The 21,554-nt window shown below is 36.5% G+C and overlaps 1 protein-coding gene across 4 annotated transcripts in view; it reads right to left on the reverse strand.

The window, feature by feature from the left end:
• The window catches only part of Frmpd4 (FERM and PDZ domain containing 4), a 1,030,958-nt gene that overhangs the window by 897,780 nt on the left and 111,624 nt on the right, over nt 1-21,554 (reverse strand). For 2 of the 4 annotated variants that reach the window (XM_087193747.1, XM_087193748.1), the window contains one exon: nt 9,934-10,057. In XM_087193747.1, the coding sequence (XP_087049873.1) occupies nt 9,934-10,028 (95 nt within the window). In that variant the 5' untranslated portion in view covers nt 10,029-10,057. Of the gene's footprint in view, nt 1-9,933; nt 10,090-21,554 lie in introns of those variants that run through there. The other 2 variants (XM_087193754.1, XM_087193750.1) reach the window with 2 other exon arrangements.

The following is a 21,554-nucleotide window of genomic DNA, read 5'->3' on the forward strand; positions in this document are numbered from 1 at the left end:
CTAAGAAGGCTACTATATAGAATAGCTGCCATTTTCTCATAATGCCCTGCTCTACCTCCCTACCTAAAGCCACCCCAAGATGGCTTCTCCCACCAAAGGACGACCTTCTTCCCAACATGCCCCTATTCCCGCCAAAAGAGTAACTTAATACTTGCTCTTCTCCTAGCAACTAATGACGTCACAAGCTCCTCCAGTCCCTAGCCACTTCCTCACTCAACCCCACCCCAGCTCCTATAAGAAGTGCTTCCTGTCCCGGCCATATTGCTTTTGTCTCTCCTTTGTTCTGAGACAGCTCTCCACAGATCGTCCCTGCAATAAAGGCTTGTTGTGGCCTGGTCTGGTTTTGGTTTTCGGCTTTTTTACCTGACACACGCCAGACTCCAGCCAAGATCTCATGCAGCAGATGAAACACCCTGCTGTGGCCAACCACAGAATTGTGAAAAATCATAAATCGTAACAGTTTTAAGCCACAAGGTATTGGGGTGGCTTGTTACCTAACAATGGATAGCTGATACACATGATTTAGGCACATCAAAGACAAGAGAAATTTTAAAAGCCAGAAGACGTGGAAGACTCATAAGAAAACATGCCTGTCAACTACAGGGCAGAGTATATGCTGAAAGGTGAGTTTTGTGTCTATAAAGTTCTTAATGAAAACCTCTCCTCTGTATTCAATTCAATTGCATAAAAATTTATTCAGGGACAGTGGGAATGTGAGAAAAGATGGGATGTAATTCCAAGAAATTGGAATATATTTGGGAATGCTAGTATGTTACAAAGAAAACAATTAGCACACATTAATAACAATGCACTAAACATATATTTGAGACTTAAGATATTTTAATATCAACAATAAAATTCTATGGACACCTACAAGGAGCTCAGTCAGGTCTTCTGGAGTTATGACAGAACAGTCCAACAAAGGGAGCACAGCTTAAACCTGAATGAATGGAGGGGCAAAAAGACACGTAATGGTTGAGTAATGGTGTTCAAATTTTCTATACAAAAATCAGCCACTCCTATTGACAAATATTCTAGAAAAATCAAGATGACAATTTTAAATAGACCTTTAAATAAATATTTACTATAAGACACATATAAACTGTAATACAGGTTAAAAATTGTAAAGGTATAGTGTTAAAGCCTAAAAGTGACAACACAGGATTTTTAAGGAGAAAAGTGTACACAAAAATAGAATAGAGAAATATGTGAAGGGTTTGATGTATGTACTGATTGCCTTTAGCCCTCTCACCCAGATTTCAGTTTTAATGTGTTTCATTTGCATAAATATTTTCTATTTTGTGATTGTTATTGGTAATGTGACATGTCAGAATTTAAAATGTTCAATAATATTCCAATAAAATGAGTTCATTGGTTAAGAATAAGACGTAAGGAAAAACAAAATTACACTTGTTTTTATAATACTCTGTAAGTATTTTCTGTAAAGAAATTGTGCACTTAAAAATCATGTTTTAATTGTACCAGATGATAAATAAGTAAGCCATTTTTAGGACAGTATTAACCTTGTAGGGATCTTCTCAAAACTCCATTTATATATGTTATCATGTTGCTACCTCTTTTCCATGAAAATCCAAGGAGAAAGAACCCAATTCTGATATATTGATAATCTGAGACCTCAGAACAGTGTGTGTTTTGGATGACAATTCCAACCAAAAACAATAGTCAAGTGTATTTGGCAAAGAAAACAAAGGATTGGCTTAGTTGTGGCACAGTGCTGTGGTCCCCCAGGGCATTGCCACACAGTTAACCCTCAAGAAAGACACCAAATGAACAAAATCCAATGCATGCAAGCTTTCTGCAATATCACCTTGGGTAGAGAAAGTAAGAAGAAATGATAGGGCTTTTTTTTCCCCCTTTCAATCTCGTGCTAAATCTTCCTGCAAATATTAGAGTAACCCAAACATGGAGTAAAACAATATTCTTGGGGGAATACAGACAATAAATAAACTAATGTATGCATAAGAATGCTAGATGATTAGAAGTACTGAGGCACAAAACAAAAGCTACCTCAGCAGAAAGGCAGTGGGCAGAAAGAGAAGCTGGGGAAGGTAGTCAGGAAGGCCTCTCCAAGGAGACAATGGGTCAGAGACAGGAGGGAGAGAACATGCCAGGGAAAGTGAAGAATTAGGACAGTTAGTCCTCAGTCAGAAAGCAGGGTTGTCCTAAGATATCAGACTCAAACAAAAAGTGATACAATAAAATAAAGAAACAGAAAAAGAAAAATACACGAAACCTAAAAGATATGATTACAGGAGCTGGCTTTGGGTGTAAGAGTGCATTTGCATATTCCTCGGTTTGAGGGTTTGAGTTCTCACATTAAAGACATGGAATTTCTAACCCATTAGCTTCAGTTCCTCAGGGAGGATAGTGTTCAATCCCCTCAGCAATTATCGCTAATACAGGATAACAATCTTCACCTAGGAGTAGCCTGGGAAAGGGCAAAGCACTGTCAACTGTCATCGCAGAATCCTTCAGGTATAATCGGATTGCCTGGGGAAAGACCTCCTGCCATTTCTGTTTGTTTTGCAAAGCAGTATGCTTGTCTGTGCTTTGAAACTAGGAGGAAAAAAATGGTTTGTCTAAATCGATCTCCTCTCTGTAATTTCAACATTTACCAGCTGTTTCTTTCTGGAAAGCCACTTTATTGAAACGGAAGAAAATTCCCCAATCGCCACCTTAAAAATCTTAGAAAACTGTAGTGTAAATAGAGAGTACAGATGAGTGGAGATTGGAGCATTATTTACCATTGGTTACACCTTCTTGATGCATGTGGGAAAAGCTGAGAAACTAACCAATACAATTCCTCAGGAGTGTGTGCAGTACTGCAGAATAAAATGCACTCTAAACTGGGCATCTCACAGAGGCACCTTGGTTTTTTAAAGTGTTTGGCCATAAAATCATCCCAGCTACTGAAAATATAGGTGGAATAATCAATAGCATTAATGAGCCTTAATGATATTTTGCTTTATTTGGGTATACATTAGCTCATAACTTTGAAACAATGGCTTTTATGCACACAGTTAATCTAATAAAGTTGAATGAACAGAAGCCATCTATTAAGCAGTGTTTAGCAGTGCTTCTTTTATTTATTTATTTATTTTTTTTGGAGACAGGGTCTCCCTATTAGTTCAGGCTGGCCTTGAACTCACTGTGTAGCCCAGGCTGGTCTGGAACTCATAGTGATCCTTCTGCCTCAGCATCCTAAGTGCTGGGATTACAGGCATGTACCATCATGCCCTGTTTAAGCAGTGCTTCTACGACTTTTTGGGGGGCGGGATCACATGCCTCTTTGAGGAAACTGAAGAAAGTGAAAGGGCTCTTTTCCCTAAAATATGCCTAACCAGATAAGAATTTGCATTAAGTACTGACAAGGTCATGGATGCCCTGAGTCTATTGTTAAAGCTCCCTGCCTTAGCTACACTGGAAGACCAAAGGCGTGACAACACTAACACCTCAGGTCTGCATGACACTTGAAAAAAAGTTTTAGAGGTGATATATATACCCAGTCAGGGTGTGTTGGTTAACATAATGACTTTTTAAAAACATTTAAAAATTTAAAGTTCTGGTAAAATATTCATAACATGAAATGTATCACCTAGCCATATTTTGTGTACAGTTCAGTACTGATAAGTTTATTCCCATCGTTTTGTTACCAATTTCAGGACACTTTCATCTTGCAAAACTGAAATGCTATACCCTCTAAACAATTCCGCATCCCTCCTCCCATCAAACCCTGGCAACTCCCATCTTAATTTCCATTTCTACGAAATTAACTACTCTAGATACTTCACATAAGTGGAATCCTTCAGTATTTGGGGTTTTTTGTGTGTGACTGGCTTATTTAACTCAGCATAATTTCCTCAAGGTTTACTCATGTTGTAGGATGTACTAGAATTTCCTTTTATTAAAGACTGAATAATATTCCATTGGGTATATATAAGTTCCCCCTCAAGGCCTTTATTCATGTTTTCTCTTTCCCATAGTTTCAGCTGTCTCTAGTAAACCATGGTTTAAAAATTTAAATGGAAAATTCTAGAAGTAAACAATTCATAAAAGGACCTTGCATTATGAACATCTGTAGATGTGAACAAATCGTGAAAGTAGTTCACAAGTCTGCCAGACATTGTCACAGTTGTGTGACTGTGTGCTCACTATACACTTGATAGTGTACAGTCAGTCATACACACTTAATCAGAGCCCAGGATGTCCAGAAGCAGGAAGAAAAGCAGTGGTGATATGGAGGGTCTGCTAAGAAGCTCAAAGCAATAACCATTGAAACAAAAGTGAAATACAGTAGAAGATTCACTTTGTTGGACTTACAAATGAATCTGATTTATGAATATTCTCCCAGAACGGAACTCGTTCCTAAGGAGAAGACTTACTGTACCGTATATTGTTACAATGTTCTATTTTGTCACTAGCTGATTTCTCTTCATTGTGCCTAATTCATAAATTAAGCTTTATCACAGGTATTTATGTACAGAAAAAAATCAGTATATATAGGGTTTGGTACTATCTGAGGTTTCAGACATTCGCTGTGGAGGTCTTGGGACATACTCCCCTTGGATAAGGGAGGATAACTATATCACATTTTGCTTATCCATTCATCTACTGATGGGCACATGGGCTGTTTCTGCTTCATATACTACTGCAAATAAGGGTGTACATATACTTCTTCCAGACTCTATTTTAAGTCTTTGGGGAATACACCTAGAAGTGTTATGACACCCGTGTTTTGATGCAGCCATTTTGATGAGCCCTTTGGAGCACTATTACTCACATGCAATACTGGGAAATTGAACCCTGGGCCTTCGCCCTGAGCTATATCCCTATTCCTTTTTATATTTTGAGACAGGATCTTGCTAAGTCACTGAATTGCCCAGGCTGGGCTCAAACTTGTAATATTCCTGCCTCAGCCTCCCAGGCTGGGATTACAGGTGTGCACCACCATACTTAGCTAATTCAGCAATTCTGAGTCAGGTCCCTTGTCAAAAGGCCCTCACCAAAATGTGGAATTGGAATTTCATCATCAAATCATATACATAACAGTCGACCTTGATCCTTATTCTATACTTTTTCTTTTTAATTCTTTTATTGGTACATTTTAGGTATACAATACATTTACATTTATCATTGGGTGCTTGTACCTGTACATGATGCAACTTGGTTCTTATTTTTTCCCCCATTACCTGTGTGCCCTTCACCCCCTCCACTCCTCCCTATTTACATAGATTTCGTTTCCATTTTTTTTCTTTTCTCATAATTTTTCCTTTCCCTTCTTCCCTTTCCCCTTCCCATTCCACCACCTCTATACCTTTGGACCTTTTCCTATTTCAAATTATCAATTATTCATTTTAATCATTTTAATCCTTATTTATACTTTCAATTTCTCACACTAGAGAAACTATTCAATATACCTCTCCTCAGTTATGCAGATTTCACCTCCTACTATATTCATTTCATTAGTTTTTTAAATTCTTATGTGCGAATTAATTTCTTTCTTTTTTTTTTTTTTTTTGGTACCAGGGATCAAACTTGGGTCTTTGCGCTTGCGTAGCAGGCGGTGAAACTACTAAGCTAAATCCCTGGCCCACTAATTAATTTCTTAATAAAAAGAAAATAAAGATCTTCTGAAGTCTGTTAGGACTAAGTCTCAAGGTGTATCCCAACTATCTCTTAAAATCATCCATCCAAAGGTAATTTATCATATAAATATTGGTAAATTAATATTTTATGATAAAGAACTGTTAGGAGTTTATTTGAAGACTTTCTTTGCAGCATGAGCTGAGAATAAGGACATAAAACTTCCTCCTCCCCTTTCCTTCCAACATCCAACATAATGCTGATCAATGAAACCGAGTGTAATCCAGAATCCTTCAAAGGAACAGAGATATCTAAACTCTCGATTATCATGATGAAGAGGAAATAAACTAAACATTCATTTGAGTAAAGGTAATTCTTTGCTGCATGTAAACAAGTAGAAACATGGTAATTTTAAAGGTGAAATTAATTGATATATAGACTATTCATTTAAGATGCCCATGATGTCACCAAGAATCAGCAGTCACTCAGTTTAGAGTGATAAAAAGCCCTTTACGAGCTGAGGGAAATAGCAGGAGACACCTGTCATGGTTGGTTTGCCAGCCAAATAGTTCCTGAACTACCTGTTTATCACCCCATCTCTAATTCTCCATTTGTCCCAATTCCATCACACGGAGGATGCCTTAGGATGAAGAAAAGACTCCTTCTTAAAAATCTCCTGGTTATCAGAACAGCTGGGATTCTAATGAATTTCTTTTTGGTCTATCTCAACATGGCAGCACTGATGGATACTCGAGTCACAATAGCTCTAACAATACAGATGAACAAATTTTTTCATTAAAATGACCTCTTCCAAACTCATGTGCCCACCTACATTATTCAAAGTCAAACCCAAGAACTTGGCCTATGTCATTCGAAGCCACTGAATTCAGGTCACCAGCAATTGGCTTCAGAATGTACTCCTTTTGGATGTATCCTTGGCAATTGCTTTACAACTCTGTTTGTACATATATACTGGAAGATTAAGTCTTTTTAACCTAGAATTTCTGCTTATTTCCTTTCAGTCATTCTTAAGTGCCATGAAGATTCATAAAGTATACAGGGGTGATCTCTCTATGCAGACTTTAAATGTTTTCAGAATAAGGACCAGGCCTACTATTTATTTTCTACTCCCTTTAAAGGTTAGCATAATTGTTTTCATGTGAGAGATATTTGTTAGTTTTAAGATGATCTCTTCTACAAAGAATAGGGAGCTCATTATCAGAATGTCATTTAAAAAAAGAGTAAGGGTAGATGAGTACCCAAAGAGGATGGCACAAACTAGATGCATCTCTCATCCCATATTAAGACCAACTGATGGCAAATCATTGAGACCTGTGGTGAAAAAAAAATTAGATTATTTAACCCCATCTGTAAGGCTCCGATTTCTATGTTTGTTCCAGGGACTCCCAATTTGTATTTTCAGCACAGCCTGCAGCTCTTCACAGCTACTATCTATTAGTTATTAACCTGGATGTCTCAGAGGTCCTCTACACTCTAAATTTTCAAAGCTTAGCTCCATTAGCCCCCAAAATATCAATTCCATAAGAACTGGGCCTTTGTTTTGTTTCTTTTGGATCCCAGCACTTAGAATAGTGCCTGGCATTCAGTGAGTGCCCAGTAAAGATTTCTGGGATGAAATAACAATGGACAGACAGAGGAATAATTCTCCAGAAGGCAGTTTTCCATTAATGTCACACAAGTTACAAGAGAATTCTCTACCACTTAACAGTTAAGACCAAACCCTACATCTCTGCCTGTTGTCTTATCCCTTTAGCCTCCTTTCTGTCTTATCAAATTGCCCTCTCTGCTGCTTCATCCTCATCAGCCTCTACATATGCTCAAAATCTACTATCATAGAACAAGGTCATCTATATTATACAAGCTATCCTTATTATACGAGGTCATCTACAAATCTTTTCACAGTCCTATTTCAGCAGCCCTAGATCCCACTCTGTACTCCTGTAATCTTGAATACCCTAGAGCTCCGACTCACACTGCACTTTTTCACTGTGCCTGTGCTGAAATATCTTCCCTAATCCCCAGAGAGGCTCACTTTAGCCTACCCACCATTTCTTTATCTTTTAATTTCTAGTGCCAGTGTTCCATGAAGCCCTACCCTGGTACTGCAGTCACCCAGGCAAAGTATTCTTCCTCTATGCTCTCACTGAAGCTGGCACTTTTTCAAACATTTTTGTATCTTGAAAAACATAGAAAATGGTTGTGGGTAAATGGACTAGGCTGTACATAGCTGTAAGCATCTAGCCTAGGTCTCTGGCCCCCATAATTATTATGCAGCAAATATTATTCAGTGACAGGCTTGCCTGTCACCCATTCATGGCCAACCAGCATGGCATGTCACACTGACAGAAGCTCTGCTTTAAGCACATCTTTATCATTACTTTACTCTACTGCATTATATGTGTTTCTATTTGTCTCTCACTGAACCTGTAAACTCTCAAGGGAAAAGAAACTCCTCATATTTTAAATTATTATGCACCAAAACTGACATTTTTCTGCTAAACTTTTAAAATTTTTCCCATGTATAGAGCAAACTGGACTAGCATCACTTGTGGTTCTATGATTATTATACCTGCCATTGAATCTTCAATCACATTTACTTAGAACCATACTTGAGAACATCAACCTTTGGAGGCCTGGGCCAAAATTATAATAACGGTTGCTTTTTATGTTGATTCTTAAAAATAAAACAGTATTTTGCATATAAAAGACGAAAGAAATAATATACCAACCTGGATCATCTCATACAATGATTAAAGCACATCCAGCATTAAAAAAGAACTTCAGTCTTTAGAGGCATATCTAGCAATAATTCTAATAGAATAAGACATAATAAGACCTTTCACTAGATACAGAGTCAATGGTTTGGTTTCAATATTTTGATTTCAAATATTCCTTATCCTTTTTGTTAACGTACTTTCTCCCAAACCCATAAATATATTTTGATGAGCTTGGAGCTGATTCTATTTCTTCAAATACTATTAACTGGGCAAGAAAAAAGGCACAGATACTAGGATCCCATGTTCTAAGTGGTCACTTTCCACAAGCAAAATATTCAATTATTTCACCCTTTAAGTATGAAATCAGGAAAGAAATGTATATGTTAAACAGAAAGTTAGCCAATGAAATTACTTCAAAAGCAAACTATAGCATGTGAGGTTCAGAGTTGTTAGTTCCAAAATGTCAGACTCACGTGTTTTCATCCCATAGAAAAGCAGTATCAATTTCTAAATATGCTTATAATGAATTGAATAGCAGAAAGAGGTTTCATTTGCTCTCATCTCAAAACTGTTCTAAACAAATAATCCCACCAAGTAATTATTGTCATAGAAAATTACAGTAATTCTAAAAACTATTCGGCTGAAAGTTCCAAGTAGTAAAAGTCAAAGGCAATGATTTTTGTGAACTTGGAGAGCTTCTCTTAGCCTGAGGCATTTCCTCTACACTTGGACTTGCACATAATGTTCTCACTGCAATGTTTAAACACTCAGTAATCATAGAATCTACTGAAAAAAATCTTTTCAACAAATTCATAAACGGCTTATAATACACAGTGCCAGTGATTAACGAGAAAACATTAAATAGCAGAATGACTGGAAACTTTCCAATCAGTATTCCAAAGTGTGTGCTTTACTGATGAATTTCTCATACTTGAAAGTTAGACAACCCCAAGAAAAAATTACATATTTATAAAAACCATAAGCCACTCAGCAATCATCTAAACTTTCTGTAAAATTGTATTTTTTCTCAAAGGAGAAAAACTTATTTATCAAAACAATTGAACATAAAGAAGCAATTAAATACAAAACAATTTGTACAGTCAGCTTTAACACTTTTTTGTTTAAAAATCAAAACTTTTCATACTGACAGACACATTTGTCACTGAGAAGATATCATTTTTAAAAGAAAATAAACAGAGCATGATCCAATTTCCCTTGCAAAATGAGCAGTCCAAAGTTTAGTGTGAATTATAACCTATTATTATAACATACATAAGAACAAGCAGATAAAATCAGTTTCTCTTTTCCCAAAAGTGCCTCTGGACATTTATTCTTATGAAATAAACAACCAAAGCAGTGTTTGGTTTTGTCCTTTTGTTTTACAGGATATTCCTGCTTCACTTCCAATACTCTTTCTAAACAAAACTCAGAATGACCTCATCACCCTTCTATCAAAGACATCACTCTTGTAGAATTCTGAGACATGGCTTTCAATCCTTGTCCAAATAAATCCCCCTACTGAATAGCAGGAGCTAATCTCAGAGTACAATGATAAGACTCCTTATATTTTTACTTGAAGACCATTACTCACTGGCAAATATGTTCTCCTTCATCCTCTGCCACCTTGCCGAAGCCCCAGGGAATGGAGAAGGTCTGCCAATTTTCTCCTTCAAGGTCCTCTTCCATGGTAGGAAGCCAAAACAGCCCACCTTTTCCTGAGGATGGAAAGAAAGAATCCTCTTAATTCTTTTATAAGAAGAAGGATTGTGTAATAACAAACAACTGCTATGCAAGAAGAGTGAGAGGAGGAGGGAGAGGAGATATCAATACTGACAGGCCAATCATATTTCATCACTCAGCTACTTAGAAACCAGATACACTTAAACAATCACGTGCTTTGAGACTTGAGGTTGAAAAAGAGGAGTAGCTCTGTCTTTTGTAAATTATTAACAGGGACTTTTTCTGTGACCACAAGCAAAGATGCACAGGCTACTCATTTAAGAAAAATGCAATCAGATTGGGCATAGAGCACAAAAACGAACAAGTGCAGAGACAAGAGTTCTGGTCGCAGTGCTGCCATTAACCCCTCTGAATCAGGACAGCCTGTGCAGTTAAAATCGAAGTGGTATTACACTGGCAATGAAGTGGCAACTTCTGAAGGTCTGGAGAGGCTATGCTGCAGTTTTAGCACTTGCCTTTGATGAAAATGAGTATTTGCCCCTCCCCATGGGAAAATTCACTATGGGATATTTGGCGCTCCAAACTGGAATGGAGCCACCTGCGTGCAGTTCTTACACCCTTCCTAGATTTCAAAGTGCTGCTTAACTTCTCCCCTGGCTTTCTTGAGTTTCATCCAAATTGGAAATTTAACACACTACCTTAAAGCTATTTGAAAGTTGCCAATTTTAATGCTAGATCCTACCCAGTAATTTAAACTCAGTGGGAAAATGCTGATCCAAAAAGCATACAGAAAGCATCAGTCTCCCATGACGGGCCATTTGGAACATACTCTATTGGGCAATAGGAAATGCCTCTTTTTCTCTAGACCAGGATTTTTAAACCTGAACCTTACTGATGTTTGGAGCTGAATATTTATTTGTTCTGGCAGGGGGGCTGGCCTGTGCCTTGTAGGAGGATTAGCAACATCCCTGATCTCTACTTATGAGATACCAGTAACATCTCCTGCTTGTGATAATGGAAAATGTCTGCAGACATGGGCAAATAGCCCCTGGGAAGCACAATGCCCCCAGTAGAAAACACTACTCTAGACATATTTCTTTAGTTCAGTTGTTCAAAAAAAAGGAGGAATGTCACTGAGAGGTTCCATGGGAATGCTACATTTGAGATGGGCTTGTGCCAAAGCCAGATGGTAAGTAAACAGTCAAAGCTTTGAGGGAAACACAGGACTCATATGCCTAAGTGCAGGTGGTTAATTACTTGTCAAAATGAAGACACATCGAAGCTGGGAGAATATCAACTTTTCAGTGACATTTGCCAAACTTCACACTACCAAAGTTTCCAAATTTCTGAAACATATTTGGAATATGTTCATTTCTCCTTAGTCATATATATATATATATATATATATATATATATATATATATATATATATATATATATATAACCTTGGTTTCTGTCATCCCAGGGTTTGTTCTGGGAAACTATTCCTAGCTGATCTTTGACAGAAAAGCAAATCAAGGCAGAAATAATGAGGACATAAATTCCCTGCCTAGTTGTGTGTCCTTAACCAACCCTAGTCAAGATGCTTCCTTAAAACCCTAAGATTCTTCCAAAAAAGGGGCAAAAGTCTTTCAACTAAATACTCTAGCAGCAGTCTGCTTAAACTTAACATTGAGAAAATGAGGTGCATGGTTTTCCAAGCAAAAGTGCAGTTCAGTAAGTCCACAGGTGATGGTATCTCATTAACAAGAATGACATGCTGGAGGCAGAAACAGTGCAGAAGAGAAGTAGTGCTAGGAGTTAGGGTGATCAAAAGGAAGGGGAGTTCCTCAACTGGCAAACTGTGCCAGCATGGCTTTCTCTCCACTCCAGGGCTTACTTTGGAGATTAACGTAGAGAGTCAGTTTTTGAAGGACTGAAGTTGGTGCTCTGAGGTTCCTGTGGGAAAATGGAATTAAGTGGACAGGAAAGAGAGGTGCTGTGTTTCATTTTTCTTTGAGAAAAGGGTGGGGAAAAGAAACTGTAACACATCATAATGGTGTTCTGAGATAGGTGACCTGTGTTCCGTACTAGGGACTGGATTCTAGGTGGAGGAAGTTGTTGGCTGGGGAAATGTCCTGGATGTTCGGAGTGGCCCCAATAGAAGAGGTGGACCTTTCACTTGAAGCTGGGTCTGCATAGCAAGAGCTTTGAGAAACCAAACCTCTTATTTCTAGCATATTTCCCAAATCTATTCTTTGGCTGTATGTTAGGGATTTTTTGTTAATGTTGTTTTACCTTGGAAAAAGCCTCTCAATAATTTTGAAAGCTACCAACTGGGTAACTGCATTTTATATCATAGCTAGTTACACCTACCAAGTGGCCTGAATGACAGCAAACATAAGAGAATTAGCTCACATGTTCTCACCCTAAAAGAGCTTATATTTTAGGGTTATACCAATGATAAGAAAACACTCTTTGTGCAGCACATTTGAAAATTTTTATTTCATGTTTAATGTTTTCATAAAATTGGATAATGTCGCCTAGTTAAAAACCAAAGGTATATTTTAATTGCTCCCTTTTACAGTTATTTATGAAATAATCATCTTTTTGGATTGGTCAATAGAAAAATAAATAAGACTACTTTTTACAGTTGGAAAATAATTTTATAACCCCTCTAAGGAAAGTGTTGAGAATTAAAGTTGTTCAGATAAAGTCCTTAATCCTTAACCAGCCATTGGAGGCCCCTGCCTTCTCTCTTCAGCCTTATTTCCTGGCCTTTCTTCACTTCTTCCTGCTCTGATACTTTCCTGGTTGAGTTAAGGGAATGAATCTCCCTTCCTCAGTACTTCTGAAGGGTTCTATACCTTGGTAAAAGCAGCTATCATTCTCTGCCTTCGACTACTGTGTTCACTGCTTCTGGTAGAGCTCACGTCCCACAGAAGTAACACTCTTTATCTACTTTGAACACACATATAACCTAGAACAGCAGACTAACATATAGTAGGCTTTTAAAAACAAAAAAATCAAAATAAGCAAATTGTTTTCTCTCCTACTAGATTATAAGTTTTGCAAAGGTCAAAAAACCCACCATGTCATGCCATGTTTAATATGTTGCATATAGCTCAAAAAATTGTTATTACATAGAAGTAAAGAAATATGTTTCCTTAAAAATACACCTGAATCCCCTTAATGATTTTTTTCAGCTCTATGTATCTTGCTATTTTCATTATTTTTATATGTGCATTTGTTCTCAAATGATATTCTTTCATGAAGTATATTTGGTAATGACTTAGGTTCACGTCATTGAGTTGTAAACACTTGTTCTATAGTCTAGATGCATGTGTTTTGGTAAATACATTGAAAATATTTTCTTTCATTTGCCTTTTTTAATTTTCAGAAGTATCTTTTGCAAAGCATCTCAAAATTTAATCAAGTACAATTTATCTGCTTTTGTCTTTAATGTTTATTTTTGTGTCTTATTTTATAAATATTTACCAAAGTCAAGGTCACTAAGATTTTGTTCTATGTTTTCTTCTAAAATTTCTGTAGTTGTAACTCCTACATTCAAGAACTTTGCTGTTTTGAGTTTAATTTTTTATATGGCATGTGGTATGGGTGGAAATTCATTTTCTCAGGTTTGGCTATCCAGTTGTTCAGCATCATTTGTTAAGGAAATTATCCTTTCCACATTGAGTTGCCTTGGCACCTTTGTTTCTAATGAATTAGACATACATGTGAAGGTCTATTTCTGGACTCTTACTTTATTCCATGTGCCTGTCTTTTCACCAGCAACACAATGTCTTGGTAATTGCAACCTAGAAATCAAATAGTCTAAGTCCTCCAACATTTTTTGTTTTGTTTTGTTGTTTTTATTTTTGTTTTGGTGGTTCTGAGGATACAAACCTTGCATAGGACCAGGGATTAGCTCAGTGGCACCACACCTGCCTTGCAAGCACAAGGTCCTGAGTTCAATCCCCAGTACCCCAAAACAACAACAACAACAACAACAACAAAAACCCTTGCATTTTCTAGGCAGTTTGTCTACCACAGAACTAAATCCCTGGCACTCAACTTTGTTTTCTTTATGGATGCTCTTACATAATGATTACATTTATCATGGGGTGTCGGTACGTGTACATAATACATCTTAATTATTTTTAAAAAGCTGTTCGGACTATTATTTGCCCCTCATATTTCCATATCAATTTTACAATTAGCTTATTAATTTCTACAAAAGAGCCTGGTGGATTGTAAATGGGATTGTGTGGAATCTGTAAATCAGTTGGCATCTAAAGAATACTGAGTCTTCTGATTCACGGATATAGTCTATTTCCCTGTTTATTTAAATCTTCTCTAGCTTTCTTCAGCAATACTGTATAGTGTTCCATGTGTAGTGGTGCACATCATTTATTAACTTTAGCCCTAAGTATTTCATATTTCTTGGTGTTATTTCAAAATGTTATAATTTTAATTTCTGATTGTTCATTACTATAGTGACACTGTATCTATAATTTTGCTAAGCTCATTTATTGTTCTAGTAGGCTTCTATAGCCACTTTAGAATGTTCCACATCATTACATAACCTGCAACTGAAATCTACTTTACTTCTTCCTTTTCCAATCCATTTTTATAGGATAAGAATTTAACTAAATCATTGGTGTTTCAATTCATATGATGCACATACAATATTATTTTTATTATTGTGAATTTGCAGTACAGAATGATTACATTCATCATGAGTCAGTATGTGCACAAAGCACATCTTCTTTTTATGACCTCTTCCCCTCCCTGCCCTCCAAGCTGCATTTTTTTTCATATCCTCATTCTCCTCTCCTTCCAAATATTTTTAGATTATCTATCTTCTATTACATTATTTTTATATTAATTTTATTGGGGTACATTTTAGGTATACACTATAATGACATTCATCATTGGAAATTTGTACCTTTACATAATCTCTCTTAGTTCTTATATTTTCCCCATCCCCCTGCACTCACTTCAATGTGTCTTTTCATTTCATCTGGGGCGAGAGTGTGTGCTGCTGGGACCCTTGCGGCTCACCTCCTCTGTGCTGGGGGTGGGGAGGTGGCTCTGCTCCCTGGCATGTGGGATGGTGGTATGGCAGCCCAAAAGGCTCAGCACTTTTTTTTTTTTTTTGGTACTGGGGATCAAACTCAGGACCTTGCACTTGCAAGGCAGGAGCTGGAACCACTGAGCTAAATCCCCGGCCCTCTTCTATTTCATTCTTTATATTTTGGATTTCTCATATAAGACAAACCATATGATATTTAAGCTTGTGTGCCTGGTTTTTTATCACTTAACATTATTGTCTGAAGGTGCATCCATTTTCCTACATCCATTCCATTCTTAACATTGCCTTAATGTACTGGCCAGAACTCTTAACATCATGATGAAGTGGTGAAGTGGAAATCCTTGCTTTGCTCTTGATCTTATGGGGAAAGAATTCTTAAATGATCCAAAGAGTTGACAGAATGAATGTTAAGAAAATTTAGTCTTCAACAGTGCAGGATGTAGAGAAAATATTTTTGCATTCTGCAGAGCTGGGGCTTCTTAGGTATGTACCTAGGGGCTGGACTGCTGCATCATATGGAATTTCTATGATTGATATTTTGAGGAACTGTTAAACCATTTTTCACAGTGACCACCATATGCCCAATCAGCAGTGCACGAGGATTCCAATTTATCCACATCTTCATCAAAACTTCTTGTTTTACATTTTGCTTCATTTTTGCACATTTGCTAGCTTTTCAGTAACTTTATTATTTAATGAAACATTTTATAAATGGTCAAAAACTGAAATCCTTCATGCTAAAATCAGGAACCATACAAGGATGTCCACTATCACCACTCCTGTTCAATATAGTTCTGAAAACATTAGTCACGGCAATTAGACAAGAGAAATAAATAACAAGAATAGAAAGAAAATGAAGAAGTTAAATTGTCATTATTTGCAATGAAATGATATTCTGTAAAGAAGACTTGAAAAACTCCACCAAATGTCTTCTAGACTTAATAACCAAATTCAGTAGAGTAGCTGGATACAAGGTCAACACACAAAAATCAATAACCTGACAGAGGAGGTGAGCTACTCCCAGCACCCAGGAGGAGGCTTCCAGGCCACTGTACCACCACCACCCCCAGCACAGAGGAGGTGAGCTGCCGCACAGTTGCGAACAGCAACCACCACCCACCACCCCACCACCCCCCCATCAAATTGAGAAATCACGTAAACAAGTCTCAAAACCAGACTTCCAGATCACCTAAAGCAACCCCAAAGGGAAACAAGATGGAACAATCTGACACTCAACCACATGAATTCCCTGAACTGGCAACAAATGAGGATCTGGAAAAAATGAAATCAGAAATAATTTCTCACATAACAACAGAGATTGTGTCCATAGTGTAAGACATGATTAATAAATCTAGAGAGGACACAGAAAAAAAATAGAGGAGCTGAGGAACATGATGGTATCCCAACACAGGAAACAAATGGAATCCATAAAACAGATACAAACAGATTTCCAGGAGACTAAAAACTCCACTGAAAGTTTACTGAGCAGAATGAGCCAATGTAAGAACAGAATTTCAGATATACAAGATAAGATCACAATTAGTGACCAGGAAAAGAAAAATTTCTTTAAAATTGTAAGGGACTATGAGAAATCAATCCAGCAGCTGCTAGACAATGCAAAGAAGAATAACATAAGACTGATCAAAGTCAATGAAGAAACAGGAGAGAGTACACATGACATACAAAAACTGTTCACAGAAGTGATGGCAGAAAACTTCCCAAGCAGGGGAAAAGAACTTGACATACAGATAAGTGAGGCATATAGGACTCCAACTAGCTGTGAACAAAAAACATCTACACATAGGCATATAATAGTTAGGATTCCAGAAACCCAACAGAAGAACAAAATTCTACAAGCAGTGAGAGAAAAGAAACAAATCACATACAAAGGAAAGCCCATCAGAATCACAGCAGATTTCTCAACACAAACCCTCAAGGCAAGAAGAGCTTGGAGTGATGTATTTGAAGCCCTAAAGGAAAACAGCCTCCAAGCCAGATTGATGTACCCTGAAAAACTATCTTTCCAAATTGATGGAGAAATAAGATGCTTTCATGATAAAGAGCACCTCCAGAACTTCATGAATACCAAACCAACACTCCAAAAAATTTTAGACAATATCTAGGAAAAGACAATGAGGATCACAACCCCAGGAAGCCCAGCAGAATGAATCCATCAGGTGCGACAAGAAATTAAATGTAAAAGGGGAGAATCCAACAAAAACAAAAAGTCATGACAATGATAAGTCAATACATATCTGTTATAACCATCAATGTTAATGGTTTCAATTCACCAATCAAAAGAAATAGACTGGCAGAACGGGTCAAGAAGCAAGATCCAACAATATGCTGCATACAAGAAACACATTTAATTCAAAAAGAAACTCATAGACTGAAAGTTAAAGGGTAGAAAAGAATACTCTGTGTGACAGGAACCCCAAAAAAAGCAGGAGTAGATATCCTCTTTGCAGATCAAGTGGATTTCAAACCAAAATCTGAAACATTTCTGGCCCCAAGAATTTCAGATAAGCAATAGACAACTTGTATGTACAAATCTATTGTGAACATGTGTTTTCATTCCTCTGAAGTAAAAACGTAAGAACAATTGGTTCTTATCAGTAATACAAGAAATTTCGATATTGTTTTCCAAAATAGTTTTGTCATTTTACATTCACATTAGCAGTATTAGATAGTTCTAACTGGTTCACCTCTAACCTGACATTTGTTCTTGTAAAACTTTTAACTTCATCTCCCTAATCAGTGTATAATATGATCTTGTTATTGTACTGATTAGTATTTTTCTGATTCTAGTGTTGTACACCTTTCCTTATGCTTTACTGGCTATTTATCATCTTCTTGCATCTACTTTTTAGTTGGGTTTTCTATTAATGAGCTGTAAGAGTTCTTTATATATTCTGGTCTCAGGTTATATGTATTATAAATATGGTCTGTTTAAGGACTACTTTTCATTTTCTTAACAATGTCATTTAAAGTTCTAAATTTTGATGGAATCTGATTTATCAATTTCTTTCTTTTATACATCATGATTTTGGTATCCTAGGAAATTCTTGCCTACGCTAAATTCATGAACATTTTCCCTTATAATTTCTTCTTAAAGTTTTATAGTTTTAGTCTTTCATATTTAGGTTCATAGATCCTTTCAAGTTACTTTTATGTATGGAAATAAAGGGTTGAGGTTAATTTTTTACATATGGATACCAGGTGTTCTAGTACTATTTGCTGAAAACACTGTCTTTTCCTCTGCTCTTGAATTGAGTTTATGTTCTATAAAATGTTAATGTTAAATAATCTTTCAAAACTCAGTGGACCACATATGTGTGGTTCTATTTCTAGATTCTCTGTTTATTCCACTGATCTATATGTCTTTCCTTATCCCAACACTGCCTTGATTACTGTAGCTTTAGAAGAAGTCTTAAAATTAGGTAATAAATGTCTTCCAACACTGTTTTTTTTTTCTTTTTACTTTTCTAGGTCCTTTGTATTCCTACATAACTTTTAAATTTCAATATCCAATTCTTCATTTATAACAAGTATACATAGACCTGAATTTTTATATGTACCTTGTGGTTTCTAATCCTGCTAAATTCAAATACAAGTTCTAGGGGCTCCTAGAGATTTCTTAGTATTTTCTCTGTAGATGATCATTTCATCTACATATAAAGATTTCACTTCCTTGCCAATTGTATGCTAATGGTGTCTTTTAACTGCCAGACTATTTTGGTTTTGGCCTATGTTTCAAAGTTTAATGGACAGATGAAGAGTAGGCATATCTGCCCTTGTTCCTCACCTTAGGGAGAAAGCATTGTATCTTTTCCATTCATGTAAGGTGTTTTTGCTGGAAGTATGGAGTACATGGCTTATCTGTTGAGAAGGTTCTGTTCTACTTCTAGTCTTCTGATAGCTTTTACCATGAACAGCTGTAGAATTTAGTCCAATGCTTTTTCTCCAACTAGTGACAGGATCATATGGCTTTTTCCTTTCCTCTGTTAAAATGATGACTTACAGGGGTGGATCTTCCAATGTTGAACCAACATTGCCATCCCTATAATAAAACCACTTTCAGGGTCAGGGATTTAGCTCAGTGATTTCATCGCCTGCTGTGCAAGTGTAAGGACCCGAGTTTGATCCCCAATACCAAAAAACCCCCCCCCCAAAACAGCACTTTCTACATACTGCCAGATCTGACTTCTAAGAGTTTGTTTTGTTAAACAAATTTTTATCTATGTTCATACTTTTTTCTTCTATTATCTTTATCCAGTTTTAGTATTAGCACAATGTTGATTTCCTAAAATGAGGGGAGAAGTGTTCCTTCTTTCTTCTACTTTAAATGTTTGACATAATTTATCAGTTAAAATGTATATGAGCCTCTTGTTGTCATATAGGTAGGTTCTCAAGCTAGGAATATACTTTCTTTAATAGATGCTATTCAAATTTTATATTTCCTCCAGAGTCAGTTTCATTAATTTGTCTTCCAAGGTACTTCTTAGAAGTTGTCAAATTTATTTCAAAAAGGATTTTTGTAATATGCTTTCTATATCCTTTTAAATTCTGTAATATCTGTGGTAATGTTCTCTAAATTTTGATATTGTCATTTTAAAAATGTATAATTGATATTGTGTAATAGGAAGAAAAGGTCTAAAGGAGTAGGGGAAGTGGGAGGGGCAGGGAGGGGAAAGGAAAGAAGGGAAAAGAAAAATATGAGAAAAGAAAAAAAAATGGAAACAAAGTCTTTGCAAATAGGGAAGCGTGGAGGGGGTGAAGGGAGGGCAGGGGAAGGGGAAAAAATAAGAACCAAGATACATCATGTAAAGGTACAAGATCCCAATGATGAATGTAACTGTCTTTTATACCTAAAATGCAATAATAAACTTAATGGAAAAAAATCAGTAGCTTTCTTGTTCACAAACAACAGGCTCACTGAGAGAGGAACAGGAGAAACAACTCCTTTCACAATAGCATCCAAATAAATGAAATACCTAGGAATCAACCTAACAAAAGAAATCAAATACCTCTACTCTAAAAACTACAGCACTCTAAAAATGAGATCAAAGAGCATATCAGAAAATGAAAAGACATCTCTTGCTCCTGGGTAGGAAGAACCAATATAGTGAAAATGGCCATACTTCCAAAACTGGTATATAGATTCAATGCAATCCCAATTGAAATTCCAGCAACATATTTCACAGAACTAGAGAAAATAGTTCAAAAATTCATGTGGAACCAGAAGAGACCTAGAAGAGCAAAAGCAATTCTAGACAACAAAGACAAGTTAGGGAGTATCACAATCCCAAATATGAAACCATACAACAAAGCTACTGTGATAAAACAGCATGGTATTGGAAAAGAAACAGACCTGAGGACCAGTGGAACAGATTAGAAGATGTAGAAACAACTCCAAACATACTCAGCCACCTCATCTTTGACAAAGGAGCCAAACACCCTCACTGGAGGAAAGATAGCCTCTTTAATAAATGGTGCTGGAAAACTTGGGCTTTGACTTGCCAAAGATTAAAACTAGACCTATATCTCTCACCATGCACTAAAGTAAAATCAAAATGGATCAAAGATATAAATATTAAAACTGAATCATTAAACTGGCTAGTAGAGAGGTTAGGTAGAACTCTTGAAGACATGGGTGTAGGAAAAGACTTCATGAGCAAAACCACAGTCACACATGAACTAACACAAAGAATCAACAAGTTTTATTAAAAAGCTTCTGCACAGCAAGAGAAACCACTGACAGAGTGAAGAAACAACCCACAGTGTGGGAAAAAATTTTTATGAGCTGTTCCTCAGGACTATATGTACTTATATATAAGTATATATACTTATATATAGTATATATTTATATACTTATACTTTATACTTATATAGTATATATATACTATATATGCATAAAGAATATATATATATATATATTCTTTATATACTAGAGTATATAAAGAACTTAAAATAATCAGGCCTCCCAAATTTAAAGATCCAATCCAAAAATAGGCATCTGAAATGAACAGACATTTCTCAGACAAAAAAGTAAAAGCAGCAAATAAAAATATTAAAAAATGCTCAACATCACTGGTCATTGGAGAGATGCAAATGAAAACAACACTGAGATTCCACCTCACCCCAGAAAGAATAGCTGCTATCAAGACATTAACCAATAACAAATGCTAGCGGGGCTGTGGGGAAAAAGGAACCCTTTTCCACTGTTGGTGGGAGTGTAGACTGGTGCAGCCACTGTGGAAATCAGTATGGAGATACCTCAGAAAACTAGGATTAGAGGTTCTATTTGACCCAGCTATTCCCCTACTGGGTATTTTCCCAAAAGAATTAAAAGCATCACATCACAGCGATATATGCACACTCATGTTCACAGCAGCACAGTTTGTAATAGCTAAAACTTGGAAACAGCCCAATTGCCCATCAACTGGAGAGTGGATAAA

The sequence above is a fragment of the Heterocephalus glaber genome, unplaced genomic scaffold (assembly GCF_053883595.1).
Source record: "Heterocephalus glaber isolate CG9 unplaced genomic scaffold, H.glaber_assembly_v1.0 deba00001594, whole genome shotgun sequence".
NCBI lineage: Eukaryota > Metazoa > Chordata > Mammalia > Rodentia > Bathyergidae > Heterocephalus > Heterocephalus glaber.